General features: G+C 37.4%; 1 protein-coding gene across 1 annotated transcript in view; it reads right to left on the bottom strand.

Moving 5' to 3' along the window:
• The window catches only part of pde8a (phosphodiesterase 8A), a 104,645-nt gene that overhangs the window by 49,149 nt on the left and 33,788 nt on the right, over positions 1-21,708 (bottom strand). Inside the window, exon 2 of the mRNA XM_049483417.1 lies at positions 6,181-6,237. Coding sequence (XP_049339374.1) covers positions 6,181-6,237 — 57 coding nt within the window. The remainder of the gene's footprint in view (positions 1-6,180; positions 6,238-21,708) is intronic.

A 21,708-nucleotide genomic window follows, 5' to 3' on the forward strand; every position in this document is an offset into this window, starting at 1 on the left:
TCATTAGTGCCACTGAAATCATAAATGTGTCTTAGTTGTGCTATTCTGGTAATAAATGTACATCAGTAGTGCCACCAAAACCATAAATATACCTCAGTAATGCTATTCCGATCATGAATCTACATCAGTAGTGCCACTAAAATTATAAATGTACCTCAGTAATGCTATTCCGATCATAAATGTACATCAGTAGTGCCACTAAAATCATAAATGTGCCTCAGTAATGCTATTCTGGTCATAAATGTACATCATTAGTGCCACTGAAATCCTGAATGTACCTCAGTAGTAGCAATTCTGCATTATTAAAACATTTTAACGGTATCATCAAACAAGGACGATATTCCATGAATATGACACGTGTGACATGCCAAACTTTTTGCTCTGGGGCTAATACAGGCCAAAATAGCTCATTCACTCATGCGCAAGGGGATGTGCCGATATCTCACGCCACAAAATCTCACGAGATTAAATCAGCACGATATTTCTCATCAGGTGTTAAATGTGTCTTGCGAGACTTATACACAGGTAACCAAAACAAATGTTTGTTTTTTTTTTACACTAAACAGCAGTGCTGGTCTGCAGAAGTGAGCCACTGCGCACAAACAAACGTGCTCACACACGCAATACGGCAAAGTGTTGACACGACCCAGAAGTATAAACCACAGAGGTTCAGCTACAGGTTGCCAGGTCTGTATAGAACCCTCGGGGTTGTTGCCAGTTGAATACAGAACCCTCACTGAGGTGATTCTGACAATAGTTGTAAGGTCTGAAGAGACTCATGCGAGATCATACAGGAGGGAAGTTGTTGGGTTTATTGTAAAACCAGCTGCTGTTTTTACATACTGTTCTTTATTTTACTGCATATGATAAATCATACTTCATTTAAACTGGTTTACTATTTAAGTACTTCATGCAAAACATACATACTTATTCAGTATAGCTGTAATGCTTACTCTGTGCAATATCCATCTCACTACGTGAACTGTGATCTCTTACCAGCATTTGTGCAATATGTGTAACGTGCAATATTTTTCTGACCTTTTTATCTACTATTAATTTGATATTTATTCACTGTTACTATTTGTGCAATAATACTGGTCACACCCTACCATAATCATATCTCCCTTGACCTTATTTTAGCGGCACTATATATGTATATATTTGTTTGTTTACTATATATAAATATATATATTTTTATATATTATATTTATATTTTTATAAATTAATGTATCGTTAAATATTTCCTGTAATTTTTTGGGATTAATCAAGGATTATCTTATCTTAATTATATATTTTGTAAAATCTTGTCTCATTTTCGTGAACCCAACATTGTGTCGTGTGAGATGAGTGTCTCGTCACACCCCTATGTATTGAAGAGGCCACAGGACGGAGGCACTAAATTTGAATCAATCTCTGATGGTGAACTGGTGAGGGAAAAAACAACATAAAACCCCCCCAAAAAACAGGACCACTATAGTTGAAAGGTTCATGACTGTGTGACAATGCGAGTCTTTTCTGTTTATCCCAAAGGCAAAGCCGCTAAAACTGCACACGAGTCTGCAAGCTGTGTATCTGTATTAGAGGATAGCTTAGCAAACAACCTTCAGAACAAACACCACAGAAAAAACAGCAAATTCTGCTTTCTGGCTGCACAGTTGTTCTATCATTGCCATCTAATATCTACAGCTCTGGAAAAAAAATATGAGACAACTTCAGTTTCTGAATTAGTTTCTTTGATTTTTGCTATTTATAGGTTTATGTTTGAGTAAAATAAACATTTTTGTTTTATTCTATAAACTACAGACAATATTTCTTCCAAATTCCAAATATAAAAAAATATTGCCATCCAGCATTTATTTGCAGAAAATGAGAAATGTCTGAAATAACAAAAAAAAAGATGCAGAGCTTTTAGACCTCAAATAATGCAGAGAAAACAAGTTCATATTCATAAAGTTTTAAGAGTTCAGAAATCAATATTTGTTGGAATATCCCTGTTTTTTTAATCACAGTTTTCATGCATCTTGGCATCATGTTCTCCTCCTCCAGTCTTACACACTGCTTTTGGATAACTTTATGCTGCTTTACTCCTGGTGCAGAAATTCAAGCAGTTCAGTTTGGTTTGATGGCTTGTGATCATCCATCTTCCTCTTGATTATATTCCAGAGGTTTTCAATTGATAAAATCAAAGAAACTCCAAGGCCAAACAAACAAATGCTATGGTTAAGTTAGCTTGACTAATGCTACTGCCTTAGCCTTGTTTAGCTTGCGTCTCTTATGTTAGGCTGCAGTACACCCCTCATAATATCTCACATTATAGCACACAAATCAAGCGTATTATTGCTAAAATGTCATACTGCACAGTCTTCATTAAAGTATTTGTTTATTAAATAGAGTTTAGTAAATTCTACAGTGGAGCTGCACTAATGCAGCATGAGATCTGATTTACTGCAGCAGGTTAGATTAGATTTAAGGCTAAGCTCTGGGTATTTGCACAGTGTGGGCACACCTCGGTATGGCGCAGCCGACTCCGGCCAAACATTACGCAATAAAACCCAACTTCATTGATTAATTATTAATTTTAATAGTAACGTTTCCACATCATGTCCACTTTAAAACTGTTGCTGGATATGAAGTGGATCATTCGCCAGATGCAGCGGTCCAAAGTCTAAACTAACACAGTAGAAGCTGCAAAATAACCTCTACAAATAAACTCTAACTTTAGTCTCTTCATCTAGTTCATTCTAGACTAAACCATTCAGCCCAGTGGGGGCTGTACTAGTCTTTGGAAATGATGCAGTGATGGGACAGACACACACACACACACACACACACTGCAGGGTCCGCAGGGTCCGCAGGGTCCATGACATCACCAGCCCCGCCCCCACCTGCACGCTCCGTCTAGCGTCCGGACCAATCAAGAGCTGAGTCAGCGCCGAGCTCAACTCAAAACCCGAGAAAAACAGCAAAACAACAGTAATCGGCCCTTTAATCAGGCATGAAAATGACTTTTTAAAAAGTTATTAAGAGCATTTTTCTGGGATTAAAAGCGTGAATTCAGCTGTATCTGGAAATATCTGTGCTGCAAAACTGTGCTGGACTGAGGTGCACAGCTTTCCACACGTGCTCACGTTTACAAGCACGTGCCCAACCATGTGGATGGAGGCCATGCGGTTACCTCGTGTTTACTGCTAAAATCCACCCTCTAGCGCTCCCCCTCCCCGTCGTGCTTTTCAGGCAGCAGCAGCCTGTCACTCATACAAACACAGAGACAGTGCTGTGTATCTACTGTACTTCTTGTGTAAAGAATTAAAACACTGCAACGTGATGTGCTTGATTTAATGGCCTTAAGTGACATCACACATCCTGAGATGTGATTATTGCGCATGCGTACATCACGATGACGATGCTCAAATGATATATTGTGCAGCCCTAACACACACACACACACACGCACACACACACGTACACACGCACACAGCTCAGTGTATCATGTGCTGTGCAGGGAATAGAACCTCTGTGTAAGTGTGTGTGTGTGTGTGTGTGAGAAATAAAGAGTTATTCAACTACCAAAGACGTCACACTAATCTTGACGACACACACACCCCAAAGTGCTGTGCTCCTATAAGAGCTATTGTTCACTAAGGCACGTTCCGCTTTACTGTTTGGTTTGGTTGCTGTAGTAACTGCTAGGATTTCAGCTGCTGCGGTTGACTGGGGGACCGACCACACACTCACACTCACACACACACACACACTTTAACTTTAGCAGCCTGAATCTTCTATTTTCTTCACAGGAAGATTTTATTAGAGAGACATTTTTAAAATCTGTATTATTTATTACTATATCTAACATAAAAAACATCACAATAGTAATAAATTTGTCCTTTCAGTGGTTTTTTTTGCAGGGGTTTATTTTTATTAATCTAATATTTATCGATATAAGATTGATACAGAGATTCATATTCTAATGCCAACGTCTCAATATTTGTAATAATTAAAGGAGAAATCCGGTGTGAAATGGACTTGGGTTGTAGTGAAAAATGATAACGAGTACAAGCGTTTGTTGAATAGCCCACCTCTATTCTCCCCCCAGCATTAGTAAAATACAGAGCTTTTAGTCAATGCTCCCAACAAGCTCACAGTGCTAGTGATAGAGGCATAGACTTAACCATGCAAAGAAATCACTGGTTTTACACCATTTATAAACTCAAAGTAGCTCCACACTTCACTGGTTGAATTCGAAGGGACCTGATATTTAAAACGAGGCAACTATCATCCAAACCAACTATCAAAAATACTTCTTTTTAATTGATTTAAACTGCTGATAAGGTGCAGTCTAATCTGATAGATTAGTCAGAAAATACACTGCTATGAACAAATGCTATCTCTGCTGCTCCATGCTGTTTACACATGCAGTAATGTGTAGCGCTCACTGCTCACATCAGCACTGCACGCCCCACTAAAACACTGTTTGTTAGAAAGCACAGCTGCACATTTTCAGCGTTCTGTATTAAAGCAGCTTCACATGCACAGATATACGTGATGAAACACAGAATATTCTCAATATATTTACTTTCTTTCTTCCACACCAGACAGCTCTGACCAATCAGAGGAGACAATGTGCTCATGTGGTTTATTGATGCGCATTTTGGTGCATTTAGGTTTATACCTGTGTAAAACCAAACCAAACAGAGGCAGAAACGCTCCAAACTAACAAACTCATCAACTGATCCGGACCATAGGAACCAACTGCAGGTGTGAAAACGCTCTTTAATACTCAGCAAATTAAGTTCTAATTCAGAAATCCTTACAACCAAGCTGAGATGTTTATAATAAAATAAAAAAGTTTGCTCTCTCCAATTTATCATGCATTCTTTATTCCAGCGCCCCACGTCGGCTTTATTTATCCTTAAATTTGCAAGCATATACTAGTATTTTAATTAACACCATAACAATTATTATAGTCATTCTTTTATTGACATTTAAATAACCACTATAAAAACCTGTGTCTTAAGAAGAACAAGTGTGATTTTTTTCTCACAAATGCAGATCACAAAATACTGTAGTGATTAATCTGATTAAATTTTTTAATTGATTGACACCACTAGTTTAAAGTTGTGCTGTGAACATTGATGCATGTGATTAATCTGGATCGATTAATGTGTTCTTTTGGTATCAAATGAATCTAAAAGGCTCTAGGCTCTGACTATCGAAGGCTGCGACACTTGCTTCGCCTCTCGCCGCATTTGAGTGGTGGTGCTGTGTGTCTGTCATCTGCCTCTCATCAGTAATTGGTGGATTCTGCCTATGTTTTGTGTGAAACTGACCAATAGAAACTCAGGAAATCACTCAGAACTTTTGGAAAGCAGCAGTAGATCCTAAGGGGTTTTGATTCGTATGATGAAGAAAATAGGTAAATAAAGGATCCATTACACATTAATTAATACTTTTTTTAAATAATTGACAACACTAATAGAAATATAATTTCATTTTATCAACATACAGATATAATCCACATATCATATAAAACCACAAATTCTACCTACTCTTACCAGCACAAAGACATTAATCTGTTATTAAAAATCAGCAATTAATTCAGCAGGAAATAACATTAGCATCGCCATTTAGTCGTAAGCCATTTTTGCTAACCCGGCTACTGTGGGTTTCCTTTTACTTATATACCAAGAACAACTTTTTTTTTTTTACTTAAAAATGTAAAATATTATCAATAATTTAAATGACCTTAATATATGCAATATATGTAAGCATTTTAAGCAGGGCTAGTATATTATATAATCACAACATATTTCAGTTTATCATGTAAAAAAATGTTTGAGTTTCATTTTGAGATTAAAGAAATACATTTTTAGTAGGTCTACTTTTTATGTAGAATTGTGCTTCAAATAAAGAACTTAATGTTGACCAGATTCTTAGTTAATTATTCAACATTTCCTATATGAACAGCAAATAAAAAAATAAAAAATAAACAACAACCATGCAAGACTAGTCTAGAGATCTGCAATATCCACCATTAAAAACTCAAGTCTAAAAAAAAAAAAAAATCCAATTAATCTGATTTCTTTGTTTAATGAAATGACGGCACAAGATTAAAGCATATAAAAGCAAAACACACACACGTGGGCACACGCACACACCCACATGCGCACACAGGTGCTCTACCTGAAGCTGATCTTCATATAACTTCATCCGTCCAAACTGCACCTCAGTCAGTGAGCTCTGAAACACAATTAGCAGAAAATTAAACATATTAGCATCACACACACACACACAATCGATAAAACACACACACACACACACACACAATAAGTGGGTTTAAAAGGGTGAAGTGGGAAAAGTTGTAAAATGCTGAAGCTGAGGCTCAACCTGCCGTCTGCACAGAGGTCTGTTACCATGGAAACAGACCCCAAGCACAGCATCATCCCTACAGGACCTCCAGAGTAGACAGTATTCCCATGACACACACACACACACACACACACACACACACACACATACGCACACAGTTATAACGGCAATCCTTCAAAAGACATCACTCTCACAATTACATAACTTACACAACGGTTTCATACTGGATGCTGAATAAATTCATAGTAGGTCCTGAATCATTCATATTACTTTGTGAATCACTCATAGTGGATACTGAATAATTCCTAATAGGTACAGAATGATTCATACTTCACAGTCCTAAATTTGAGTTATCAACGGCCAATGTTTTGGGGGTAGTGGTGTCATGATTCTTGTTAGGCTGAAGGGGTAGGTTACGGGAAGAGATAGGGCTCATACAGAGATTTTTCAGAGGCTCACTTCAAACCGAGGGGTATGAGAATCACTGGTAAGATGGCAACACAAAGTGACGCTTAGCACTATTTTACCAAAGTTCAATGTGTAATTGCAATGTTTTTTGCTCACATTCTTCATAAAAAGCATAAAAAAAGATAACAGTTTTTCTCAGTAGCTAGCTAGGTAGCTAACTTTCCCGTTCCACCTTAAACGGTGCAACAGATGGCAGGGGCTGCAGCATTTAAGGCGGAACAGAAAAATAAAAATGAAATAAAAGCTAATCAAAGCTAATTTCAGCTTCCCATCACAGAGGAACTAAGGAATTGACATTAATAATGAATTTCTGCACCACCTTCCCCATTTTTGAAGACATATGATGCTCCAAAGTTAACTAGTTAACTAGCAGCAGCTGGGTTACTGAACTTTAGCGATCCTGATGATCGGGTGTATCGGGTGCTTAAAGGGTTGTTCCAATTCTTAGGGGGAGAATTTGACCCCATCCTCTTCTAATTATTCCAATGGAAAGTGTTACACTCAAAAAGGAGGGGTAGGGGTTAGCAGGGTTCTTTCTCCTTTTTAAAAGTCAAATTTAATGCCTTTTAAGACCTTTTTAAGACCTCAATAAATATAATTTGAAAATCCCAAAATTCTTAAGTAGAAAATAATTTATTGTATTGAAAATTAAAACTTAAAGTTTTCTATTTGTTATCAGTTTTCTTTTTCAATTTTGTTCCATTGTGATAAAGAACATGTTAGCTAGCTATACGCTAACCCTAGTTTTCTCCCTGGTAATGTAGCTAACTCGATGCTAGTGTTAGTGTGTTAGGTAGCTTGCCACAATTGTTAGCTAGCTCAGCACTAATGTTAGCCAGCTATCCGCTAACCCTAGTTTTCTCCCTGGTAATGTAGCTAACTCGATGCTAACATTAGTATGTTAGCTAACCTTAGTTCTGTCCCCGGTAACGTTAGCTAGCTCGCAGCTAATGTTAGCTAGCTCTCTGCAAACCTTAGATTTCTCCCCAGTAACTCACCGCTAAAGTTAGCATGTGTTTCCCACAGACATTAAACGCACCATTTAAAAATATAATACCTACAGCAATTTTACAGTAAATTTAATTAGCAAGATTTTAATACATTTTAAGGCTTTTTAAGGACCCGCAGGAACTCTGGTAAGTGATAGAGCCAAGGGGTGAAATGGGATTAGGTCAACATCAGCACTGTATCACTGTGAGGTCACAACACAGCTAATTCTTTAATATTGTATTGTATCATCAGAAAGACGCATCTTAAATCACTTTGTACTTCAGATTTCAGAACTCTCCTCCACCCATCAGTCACGAGTGGAGAAGCTTTAGGTAGCTTTCACCCTCAGATTAGATCAGATGCCTGTGGAATGTGGTCAAACACGCTACAACAATGTTTACTGCAAAATGACTACATACTGACCTTTAACCTCTTTAACCTCTTTAACACAACAATACAAAAGCAGGATGCATCAATTAACTGTGACGTGAGGTTTCACTGAAACCACGTGGAGGAACTGTGTGAAAAGAGCAGATTGGAGACTTTCACTCTGTCAGTCTGTTATTGCCTGTTGTGCAGCATCAAAGAAAAAAAAATAAATATATAATAAATAAATAATCTTGATAATAAACTGAGCTACAGCCTGAACACCTTCAGCCTTTAAGATTCAGGCTTGGATAAAAGTAAAACTTAACGTGAAGCGTTGCTGTGTTGCACATGCTCATCACCAGGAGACCGCTGGTTTGAACCCTGTTGATGCAGCTTGCTACCAGCGACCGGAACCCCAAAAGAGCACAATTGGTCTTGCTCTCTCTGGATGCGTAAATGGCACTCTTTCCCCTCATTGCTGAAAGGGTGATGTGGATCAGCACAAGGCTGCGTCTGTGATCTGATGTATCAGAACCGAGTCGCTGCGCTTTCCTCCAAGCATGCTGTGATACTACTTGGCAAACTGCATCAGCAACAGTTAGAAAAGAGACAGAGTCTGGCTTCACATGTATCGGTGGAAGCATGTGCTAGTCTTTACCCTCCTGGTGTTGAGGCATCACTAGTGATAGGGGGATAAGTGGGTTGGGTAATTGGGAAAAAAATTGAGGGAGGAAAAAAAAAAAAAAAAAAAGATGGATCACAAGCATTTGCTGTTAAAGGACCACAATTATATCACAGTGCTTAATCTAGGACTTTCACAGCAGTGGTGGCAGGCCCATACAGTCCTACTTCATCACTCCTATTAATATGCCATAATTTTTACATTTTTACTCGCATTTATGTTAAATGAAAAAGCCATCAGCACCCTTTTTCACCCTTAGTATTAGTTTACCTGATCTACTAACTCTTCACAAACTGGCTATTGTTGAGCTGAAAGAAACAAGCTGTACAGGGCTAGGATAGTACTGTTAGCTGAGGATGTTTACCAAAGACTGACAGCCTTTCTCTGTGTAAATTTTACTCACTTGTTATGTGCTACGGCTTCATGCTTCATATTTATATGATTTAATATGTAGCATCAAATAGTACTCAGAGTCCTGAAGCGCCTGCACATGCCAATGCACGACGCCAGCACGCCACACAGGCTTTGGGCCCTATTTTAGCAATCTATTGAGGAGTTGTCAAACACGCTCTATGCAGTTAGATTTTAGGCATATCAGTGTGGGTTTGATATTGTGAGGATGCAAAAAAATATGCCTTGCAAGACCAAAAACTAATTCTCTTAATTAATCATGGATGAGATTTGGGCGTAAAATAAAAATAAACAATTAGTGTGTCTCTTTTCATTCCCTTTAAGAGCCAGGTGAGCTCTGACTTTGGCAGATTGATATTTTAACGGTGCAGCGCTTCTGTGCTTCTCAGCAGAGAAAAATGACCTGCTTGCTCATGCTGTGAAAAGGTGTGAGAGCAAATAATTTATGGGTAACAACAATGTTATTTCATTGTGTATTCTGTTTGGGTTTGTGCTGCTTCATGTCTGTGTGTGTGTGGGTAACACACAGAGGTGTATACGCATTAAGGCCACACGACAGAAGATAGCAAGATAGCAATAAACGTCTAACTGTTGACTGTTTTCAAGGTTAAAAACAGTGAGTGGAGCACCTGTGTTTTCCGTTGCCCAGATAGCAATAAGCCAAAACGTATTCCTGAACACACCTCACTTCCAGACCACCACGCCCATCAGCATAGATATATTCACACGCACCATCGCTATTCAAACAATGCAGACAAAACACGTGAAAATAGACTGCTGGTGGGGTGTAAGGTAGCAATGAACATTGCAACACGCGATAGGGCCCTTTATGTTACATAAATTAAATATTGTTTAACCTACTTTTCTCTTATTTCACTCAACTGCTCCACAGAGCCGCCTCTCACACTGCATCCTGTCTGTCTACTGCACTCGCTCCTATACATCCCTCTTTCGCTCTCTCGCTCTCTCTCTCTCTCGCTCTCTCTGCAGAGACTATCCACTGAAGTGAAAAACAGGAAATTGGATGACATTGTTGAGAGAGCCGACGTCAGCGGAGAGAGATATACACAGTAAACAGCTTCCTAACAGCAGCACTGCTGGGACCACTCTACACACACACACACACACACGTTTTCCTCTCTCACTCTCTCTTCACAGCCACAAGTCACAGTCGTGTGTGTGTGTGTGTGTGTGTGTGTGTGTGTGGTGTTATATACACACATATTGTGCTCTGTCCAATTGTTTAAGGACACCCATTCTAATGAATGCATTTAGCTACTTTTAGTGTGACCCACTGCTCACACGTGCAAACACACACACAGACACACACACACACACTATAGGGGTGGGTGATATGGCCCTAAAACAATGTCACAATTTTCCATGTTATTGTTGTAAAAAACTATATTCGTTTCAATTTGACCAAACACTGAAAATAGCCAATTCATTTCAAGAAAATAAATGTTAATTTTTTTTAGATTACATAGGTTACAGCTAGGGCCCTCCTCTTAAAGTTAATTGAATTGTTTTTTTTTTATCAAGTTACTGTTATAATCCGATTTTCAAAATGGGATAATGGAAACGCAAACATTTGCTTCTGTCACAATCCTGTAAATAATTTTCATTTTTCAGTCTTTTCCTTAATTGAAGCACAAAGAGGTTATTTGCGCACCGTGTTTAATATAAAAGCTGCATGTAAGGTTGAAGGGGGCTGATTATTATTCTAATAAATAAATACATAAATAAATAAATACATAAACAACCTATTTGAAAATGAAATGTAAAGGAAACAATACCTTGTGCATCTATTTAAATTTTGCAGTTGTTTTTTCCTTATAATATCACCCAGCCTTAGTTATAGTATAATTGATTTGAGCATTCAGAAGAAGATTTGAACAATAAACAGCAAGACACTTACAAAATAAACTGCTTTTAATGCAGTATATTAAGTAACGCATATTATCACGCACAATGTATTTTGTTTTTATGATGACAATATTATTGTGTACGATACAATATAACACAGCAAGTCCCGGTAGAGATGTACTACCAACAGAATAGGAAAGATGATTTTTTTGTTTTATGTTCTGAAATAATTTAAATAGTGCTTAAACGAATTAAAAGTTTTTTTTTAAATCACTATGAAACACACACCAGGCTGTTATGGTATTAAACTGTTCTTAAACTCTGCCTTAAATCCCATCCAATAGAAGCACAAACTACAAAAAAATTTGTTCAGGATGTTTATAAATGTTATAAAACAATGTTTTTATTTTTTTTTATTTAGATAAAAAACTGAACTCTGAAATCTGAACTATCACCACATTTTGAATGATTTAATTTTAGATTTTTTTTTATTTATAAAAAAAAAAAAACAGTGGGAGAAAAAATAAATATAAAGTGAGCAGTGATCTTTTGTGTTCAGGCAGGAATTAATTTGTTAATTCACTCTGACAATATTGCACCAACTAAATCTTGAGCTGATTATGAGAGAAGTGTGTGTGTGTGTGTGTGTGTGATGTTAAAGAGGGCAGTGGGTCATGTGAGTTCTACATTCTAAAGCAGCAAAAGAAAGTCTTTACTGTTTAACAAGCCAATGTTAGATACACAAACACACACACACACACACACGCACACACACACACACACACACTTTCTGCAACCAAATTTTAGTTTAAACACTATATAAAAATACAGAATGAAGATGTAAATGCTGTATGTCCTCCACCAACATCTCCTGCAGGTATTTTTGTCCTTATCCTGATTACCTCCCCAATCCCGGCTAAAGCTGATCCACACCTTCGTCTCACTCACTCACTCTCTCACACACACATACACACACACACGCACATATACACACATATACACACACACCTCCATTGCTGACCAGGCCAGACTCTGTTCTGCCTGCTGTTAAAGGTCCTATACCTGAGCTTTACGTTCAATTAAAAAAAAAAAATAGCAACAATAATACTAATTAAACTATTACTAAACTCAGAATTTTAAATTTAAAACACACACAGATCGAATCAGCCCACACTCGGGTTTAGACAGACTCTGTCGGCTACAAACAGATTCCTAAACAACTGCTTTGGCTGCATATGAATACTGGGAGCAGAATTGTGAACATTGCATTTCATTTCCTCTATTCCTGAAAAAAGAAGCACTGGCTGCATTTGGATACCGGGAGAACGTTTTAGAAACATTTGTAACAGTGCTGCATTACACAAAGTGCTGGGGACAGAAGTGCAGTGGGAGATAAATGGGGGTAAATGGCTCACTTACCCAGCTTACACTCAACTTAGTCTGTGTCTCCAAAAGTACCCAAACTAAACAGATTAGACTATTTACGTTTAAACAACATCTAGACATTTTAAAATTTCATGCTCAGCTGTTTCTATAGTTTTTAGAGATGGAGAACATGGCAGGAATATTCGTTGACTAATCGAAAAAAACAATCAGATTAGTCGACTTCCAAAATAATCATTAGTTACAGCCCTATTTATAACTTAATTACTGTGGATGATACGATTTGGCACAGAACTAGTTTGGATACAATAAATTTCAGGCAGAATTGTGCTGGGCCAGAGTCCGATTTCTATAGGATTGTGTGATATACAACTGAGTTCAGGCAGATTTATGTAGGTTTACAGTCAGATTAAAGGAATTTGTTGAGATTCAAAGGCTGTGAAGGCTACATTTGGATCCCTAAAAAAAAGACTGGCTACATATGGAAACCAGGAGAAACGTTTTGTGATTAGGAGTGGGCGACATGGCCTTAAAATAATATCACAATTTTTCCCAAAGTATTTTGCGATAACGATATTTTTGGCAATATGACAATTTTTTTATTTTTATTAATTTCAAAAATATACTACTGCAAGAAAATACACAAAGTTTTATAGAGCATAAAAATAAGTTTTAGAAATTTAGTAGAAACAATAAAAAAACATAAACTTTGTCTATATTGTAAATGTGAAACAGTAAAAGTAACAAAATAATTTTTTTTACTAAAATGCAAAAAATCTACTAGAAAACTAAAGTTAGGGTTCATACACGTTTTAACCAAAACATTTCCATGAATTTTTTTTATGACTTTTTCATGACTTTAAGGCAAATTTTCATGACCATACAGTGCAGAAATCAACTAAAACTGTAATTAAAATGTATATAATATAGTAGGTCTAAAATGAATCAGATAAAATGTTGACAAAATCTTCAATAATAAAATGTGTGTCAGATGCTGAGAGCTCTGAGCTGACGTATCTGTTAGCTCAAAATAGATTTTCATCCATTGATAAACTGAAACAGAGATTTGTAGACCAAACTACCATGACTTTTCCAAAACGTTCTGGGTATTTTTATTTTTTCAAAACTTATCCAGGCCTGGAAATAGCTATTTCATGACTTTTCCAGGTTTTTATGATCGTATGAACCATGTAAAGTGCAGCATATTTAGTGCATGCATACAAACTGCAAACTCAAAATTAAAACTAAACACAGTAAATAACAAAACATATACAAAAAAAACTAACAAACAAAAAATATATCACAATATGGAGATTTATCATCATGGCAAAATTATTTGCGGCTTAATTATTGTGTATGATATGATATGGTAGTTTGGATACAGTCGAATTTAGACAAAATTGTGTTGGACCAGAGTCAGATTTATAGAGAATAAGGTTGGGATATAACAGAGTTCACACAGTTTAGTGCAGGGTTCGAGTCGGATTCAGAAAGAAATGTGCTGGAACACAAAGACTGAAATCAGACACATCTGTTTAGTGTCGGTAATAGTCAGATTCAGACAGAATTGTGTAAATTACAGTCGTATTCAGACACAGTGGTGTTGGGATACAGTCAGGTTCAGACAGATCTAGGGCTGTATGATATATCGTTTAAGCATCATCATCGCGATGTGCACATGCGCAATAGTCACATAGCAGGACATGCGATATCACTTAAGGCAGTTAAATCAAACACGTTGTGTTGGAATGTTTTGATTCTTGACACAAGAAGTAGATACACAGCGCTGTCTCTGTGTCTGTGTGAGTGAAAGGCTGCTGCTGCCTGAGAAGTGTGAGAGGGAGGGGGAGTACGAGGGGGAGGGGGAGCACAAGGAGTAAACAGGAGCTAACCGCATGGCCTCCATCCACATGGTTGGGCACGTGCTTGTAAACGTGAGCACGTGTCGAAAGCTGTGCACCTCAGTCCACCACAGCACAAACGCTCTTATTTACCTTTTAAAAAGCCATTTAAATGCCTGAATAAAGGGCCGATTTCTGTTGTTTTGCTGTTTTTACTCAGGTGTTGAGAGCTCGGAGCTGACTCAGCTCTTGATTGGTCCAGACGAGACACAGCATGCCAATGGGGGAGGGGCTGGTGATGTCATGAACCTTGCATTGTTTACTATTGCGATATATATTGTCGAAAAAGGAACATTTGCAATGTATTGTTTTTTTCCAATATCATGCAGTCCTAGACAGATCTAAGTTAGACTAGGCCCAAAAAATCCGACCCGACCCAGCCCGAGCACATTCTGCCCGGGCCCGACCCAACCCGAACCATGAACTGTCATTATGAGCCCGACCCAACCCAACCCAACCCGCCCCATAAACTGTCTGTTTTCGGGCTGATTGAATGAGCGAAATATAATCAGAATTATGTTAATCAACACTGAAACACTGAAGCATAGAACTATTATTTAATTTAAATGATTTTTAAGAACAGCTGCACACAGTGATGCAAGTAAAACGCAGGGGAGTTCACGTGTGCCCAGAGCTACGTGATTACATTTTTCATTTTTATTATAGTTTAATTTAATTTTGTTTTTATTTTTTCTCCTACAGTTCAGTAAGTTTTAATTGTTTTTTAGGGTGGGCTTGCTAGTTTTTATTAGTTTTCACATATCTCCTCAGAGAGATCAATCTAAGAAACGAGAGAGAGAAAGAGAGAGAGAGAGAGAGAGAAATAGAGAGAGATTTGCGTGTTCTGGTGTATGAGCTGTTCACAGGTAAATGTTCTCACACACTGTATCTCTTGTTTCTCTTTCATCTGCCTGACGCTCATATTGTAATCCCATACATAATTCTGCAGTTTCTCAGTGTTTTCTGTGGTATTTTGCGGCGAGCGCGAACACTTTACACAAGAACTTACGCCACGGACCATGAGGTGCCGCGCGCTGCCGCTGCTGTGCCGTATCCAACTCCCTGCTGAATACGACTCCGCTTCGCAAACAGAATCGGCACAACACCGCCCGCTGTACAACTCCGGGAGTGGAAACAGTGCTTATAAATAAATTAAACACGAAAATGATGGTATTCTATCAGTAATTTCAGTTCGTTTTAGTTAGTTTTTTAAACACACAATACAGTTCCAGTTAGTTATGTTTTTTCCTTTTAATTACCATTAACACAAATGTTTTTTCACTTTCAATTTTCGCTATTTCGTTAGAATTAGAAAACAGATGCCTACATCTCGGACTATTTCCTGGAGCCCGACCCGGCCCGAGGAATGTGGTGGGAAATCTCGATTTCGGGTCGGTCCTCGGGTCAGGTCGGGTTCGGGCACAGAATCTAAGCTCTAGACTACAGTCAGATACAGATAGATTTATTTACGTTGGTCTGTCTTCAGATTTATACATAATCATGTCCTAAAGTTTAAATGTATAAATTCAGCATATTTTGTATCGCAGCGCTGGATTCAGACAGAACTGTGGTGATCAGGAAGAATTGGCTTCAGTACATCAGACCTGAGCAGACGTTCAGCGGTTGGGATCAAAATTCCAGACCTCATTAAAGCTCTAAAGGTCCAATTTTACATCATCCTCATGAACACCCAGGTCCAACCAGCACACCCCCTCCCCCATATCTGCTCTTGAGTCCAGATTTAGAACTCTCAGCTGATTGGTTATTATGCTTTAGAGGTCACAGGACCTGCAGGGAATTGTGGTCCAGCAATAGCTTAGCTCAGGAACTTTGTGTTTTTAAAGTGATGGAGCTAAAACTCCAGAGGCTCCGGGGCCGAGCGTCACATGGAGTCGCATGATCATACGGTTGGAAGCTGCGGGGAAGAAGGCAGTATCACACACACGGTTGTTATCAGCACACACAAGCATGCATACACACACACACACACAACAGAACTTTCATTGGAATTGCCATACGGTTTCTTAAGAACCAAGTAGGTCAAACCAGGTTCCCAATACATACAACCGGGCTCCAGGAAAAGGGATGAAATACTGACACGGCCAGTGGGGTCTCAATGGTGCCCAGGGCTCTCTGGCAGCACAAAGTGGCAGAGCATGCACAGCTCTGTAATAAGGAGATCACATGTTTGATCCTTGGCAATACTACATACTACTAGCTGAGAGTAAGAGAGTGCATAACAGGGCTGCAACGATTAGTCGACATAATCAACAACGTTGACTATAAAAATTTGGCATCATTAATGTGTGATTAAGCGGATTACATCCCGTTAGAGGGGTAATGGGCTTACAGGCGTCTCGCTGTACCTGTCTCCAAAAGTGTTAACACACCAGATAAGGGACAAGACAACAGTACTGTACTCGCTCTACATCAGCTCACTATACATTTACATATAATCTCAGAATTTAAAACATACATATAGAGCTTCTTACTGCAAGCAGCAGCTATGGTTGCCAGGTCTAGTATAAAACTCCTGCTTTAATCGGTCTAAAACCTGCCCACAGAAGCTTAAACTAGCCCAATATCTAAGGTTTTCACAGACGTTCATAACACAGTATATTTTCATTTTGAACGGTTTGCAATATAAGCTTTTTGGCAGCCATGTTAAACATAAAAGTTGCCCTAAAAAACTTGCAAACCTGGCAACTTAAACTCTGGTAACAGAGGCAATTCAAGAGCACAATACAAAAGGGAAATATTTATACCAAAAGTGAATACAAATACATGAATAAATAATATAGAAATAATAAACTGACTAAATGGCAATTTACATGAATTAAATTATTATCTGTAATAGGGGTGGGCAATATGGCTCTAAAATAATATCACGATATTTCAGGGTATTTTTGCGATAACGATATACTTGGCGATATAGAAAAACAAAAAAATAATTGAATAATTTCAGGAATACAGTATAATAGTATAACAGTATAATAATAATAATAATAATAATAATAATAATAATAAAATAATAAAGCTTAAAATAATAATATAATAAGACTCTGTGATGAGGCCTAAGCTTTTGTTTTTAATGGCATTTTTCCCCGTAAAAATATCTTTTGTTGATTCTTCAAATTCTACAGAAGTATTTTAAACCCTAGTATCTATACTTTTACCTACAGAGTAATGAATTTTAATACTCTTCACACCTTTGTGCTCCTGATTCTATTAGTGCGATGGGATGAGAGTTATCAGAATCATCAACCATCAAACATGTGTCTACTGTTCTCTTTTGGACAGAGCAGAGAAGTTGCCAGGCAGAAGCATGCGTTATAAATAGTGATGTCACTTCCTGTCAGGAAGAGCCTGCGATGCACATGCTCAGTTCAGCTTTTCCCTCCTGACGGCACTTCCTGTATCTGCTCTCTCTCCTCAAACACACACACACACAGACACACACAGACACACAGTAGCAGTTTCCTAACCCAACCGACATTAATATATGAGCAGGGAACTAATAAACAATTAAACAATTAAATTATGTATAAAATCAACCGCATTTAGTTCAAAGTTTATAGAGATCTGAAAGCCCAGTTATCACCAAAATCACACAAGCAACACTATTTAGATATTTCTGAACAACTCCACACAGTGTGATGAGAGACGAGACTAATGCTAGACGACTGTTTGACTTTTTCATTCCACCATTTACTTATTTTGGCACCTACATTTGTTTCTGGTCCGTATCAGCAAGTAATTCAGCCTTGTTTCACTTAGACACATTAGCTGAAATACAGATTTGTGAAGTATTTGTAAAATGATTAGCTTCAAAATAAATTGAAAGGAATTTGCATTTGCTACAGTAGGGGTGGGTGATATGGCCCTAAAATAATATCACAATATTTCATGGTATTTTTGCAACAATAGTAGCCTTGGTGATATGACAAAACACTGAATTAAAAAAAATATTTTAAGAATCAACTACTGCAATAAATAGAAATTAAATTTTAGTATTGCATACAATATATGGCACACCCTTAACAAAGATATTTGTAACAGAAGTCAATGATCCAGAATGTCATGATACTAATAATAATGCACTCCAAATATCTCCATATATCCAGGGTTAAAGTAAAATAAATGATACTGGACAGATATAATCTGTCTCTAGTAGATATATAATAGGAAATGAGAACAGTGCAAATTTGTCTTTAGCTAAAAACAGCAAAAATGTGCCCTGATGTGATAATTAGGGGTGGATGATATTTCAGGGAATAATATCGTTCACCATATTCAAATATGTTTGCGATATTATTGTATACGATACGATATGGCACACCCCTATGATACAGTTTAAGCTGAAATATAACTTGTGTTGACTGGCTTAAATACGGTATCAGTCAAAAGTTTGGACACATTAGACTACATTAAAGCTATATTATCTTAATTGTTGTAGTTGCTGCTTTTTCTTCATGCTGTGAAACTCCAGCTAATCCCAAATCACCAACTCAGTTGATCAGGTTTATATCAGGAGATTGTGGAGGACAAACCATTTTTTACTGTTTACTACCTAATTTCAAAGGAGTAACTTAATTTTTTTCATGTCTTTAATATTATTGTGCATTAATGTGTCATGTAAAAAAAAACAGAATCTTTAAAAATACCCTGACATACTTTTTGGCACTAAATAAAATTAAACTTTAAATGTAAATAAATCTCGATAGCCTAACCTAAACCATGAATCAACCCTAAAGCCTTACCCTAATCTTAACCTAAACATTATATAATCTTACCCTAACACTAAAATGTAAAGATTAGAGTTTGGGTTAGAGCGGGGTGTAGAATTAAATTAAACAGAGAATTGCTTACTTTTACCTTAGAGTACAGATGCTTTTAACAAACAAGCAGTTGAAAGTTAGTTGATTGTCTATAATGGGCCATCAAAATAAAGTGATAAAATTCTTCTGGGAGGGTTTTATATGCGAAACTCAGCATAACTACATAATATTTGATGTTTTACCTGAAATACTTGTTGATATAATTTTGCCGAAATATTAAATCAAATGCTGGCATGTTATCTGAAAAATAAGATTTGTTCTTATTATCCATTTGCTCAAGGATTAAATGTGACACAATCTAAAAAGGATCAGAAATATGAAATGAAAACAACAGATAAACTACTGAAGTATGACCTTAAATATCAGTTGCATACTGTGTAAGCTGACATTTTAGCAGAAAAAAAGATTTTAGCTGTAACATTAAATAAAATAGTCAAATCTGATGTATTACCTAAACCATTAGCTCAAGGATTATCTTACACATTTTCTAAGGAATGAGTAGAGACAGAATGTTAGCTAATATAGCTTATTTATTAATTGAAGCATTACATATTAATTTTAGATATTATAATTTACTTAAAATCAGTTCAAATATCCTCTTTCGGAACTCTGAAAAAAACGGAAAAAAAAAAGAGTAAAAATCAGGGCACTGACTTGCACATTTAAAGCAGAAATAATTGAGTTCCAGGAGAAATCACACAGCCCGGCTGAATCCGGGGGAATTTTCACAACTGGAACATCATTAACATTAAATCCCAGAGGTTGTGACGGAGTTGTAGATGTGCAGTAGCGCACTAGTGCAATAGTGTGTGTGTGTGTGTGTGTGTGTGTGTGTGTGTGTGTGTAAGAGTGTGAGTGTGAGAGAGAGACACTGCAGCATGAAAACTGTACGCACTCTGCCAGGCAAAAGGCCTGCGAGTTGTTCTCGTTTTTTTTTTTACTTCATGGATGATTTAGCGCCTTTCTGCTGGAGAGATTTTGGCAGGACGGCGCTCCGGCGGAAGATGCACTACTGTCCCTAACTTCCTCCTCTGCGGACAGAGCTTCAGTAAAATCTTTAACACTTTCCAGACTGACCGGCGTTCTTTAATAAACAGATCTTCAGATATTTATGTGCTCTGGTTTTCTGCACCAGGAAGACACGCAGCACACGTTTATCCAACACTGCAGAAAACCAAACTACCTCAGCTTCCATTGTTTTGCTTTTTAGTTTTACACTACACGGCTAATGTAGCCGACAAGTAATAGAGGCTATTACCTGTTTTTTTAGCTAGCAAGGAATAAACACCTAGAGCCCAAGTGATCATTAGCATTAGCATTCCCTCATGTTAGCATTGTTATCTGTTCCAGATATTAATGCATTATGAAGTTTTATGTGTACCCAAACACAATGAAAACACGTCCACAGAGAGAAGTGTGACAGTTCTGTGTGTAATCTAATTTACTAATTTACTGCTGCTTTGACTGCTGTTAAATAAACAATACTTCAACTACAATGCTAATGTAGCCAACATGTAATTGAGGCTTTGTAGCACTGAAGCTATCAGGCTACTGTAGCAACAAATAGAGACGTATACCTCAAAAACTAGCACTGAAGCTATGAGTCTAATAGAGCTACCAAGGAATAAATGCTTAGAGTAAAAAAAGAAATCATTGTTAGCATTCTTTCATGTTAGCATTGTTAGCTATTCCATATAATAATCCACCATGCAGTAGTTTGTGCATCCAAACACAATGAAAACATAAATACAGACAGAGAGAAGTGCGAGTTTTATGTGTACGACTAATTAAATGAGACACCAATAGATAGATTACTGCTGCTTACGACTGCTATTAAATGTACAGTGGTTACACAAGGACAACTTAGCAAACAAGAAATAGAGGCTGAATTACCTGACTTTTTAACACTGAAGCTATGAGGCTACTGTAGCAACAAATTGAGGCTTATACCCTAAAACTAGCACTAAAGCTATAAGGGCTAATGGAGCAACCAAAGAATAAATGCTTAAAGCCCAAATAATGATCACGGTTAGCATTATCTCAGGTTAGCATTCTTAACTGTTTCAGATAAAAATGCATAATGCAGCATTTTGAGTATCCAAACACAATGAAAACATGTCCACAGAGAGAAGTGTGCCAGTTCTATGTGTACAACTAATTTACTGCTGCTTTGACTGCTGTTAAATTTACAGTGCTTACACTATAAGGCCAACATAGCCAAAAAATAATAGAGGCTATTACCTGACTTTTTAGCACTGAAACTATAAGGCTCCTGTAGCAACAAATTGAGACTTCGGCCACAAAAACTAGCACTGAAGTATAGTTTTTGTGTATCTAATTTACTGCTGCTTTGACTGCTGTAAAAGGCACAATGCTTACACAAGGCTAATGTAGCCAATAAGCAACAGAGGCTATTATCTGACTTTTAGCACTG

Source organism: Astyanax mexicanus, chromosome 9, assembly GCF_023375975.1.
Source record: "Astyanax mexicanus isolate ESR-SI-001 chromosome 9, AstMex3_surface, whole genome shotgun sequence".
NCBI classification, from domain to species: domain Eukaryota; kingdom Metazoa; phylum Chordata; class Actinopteri; order Characiformes; family Acestrorhamphidae; genus Astyanax; species Astyanax mexicanus.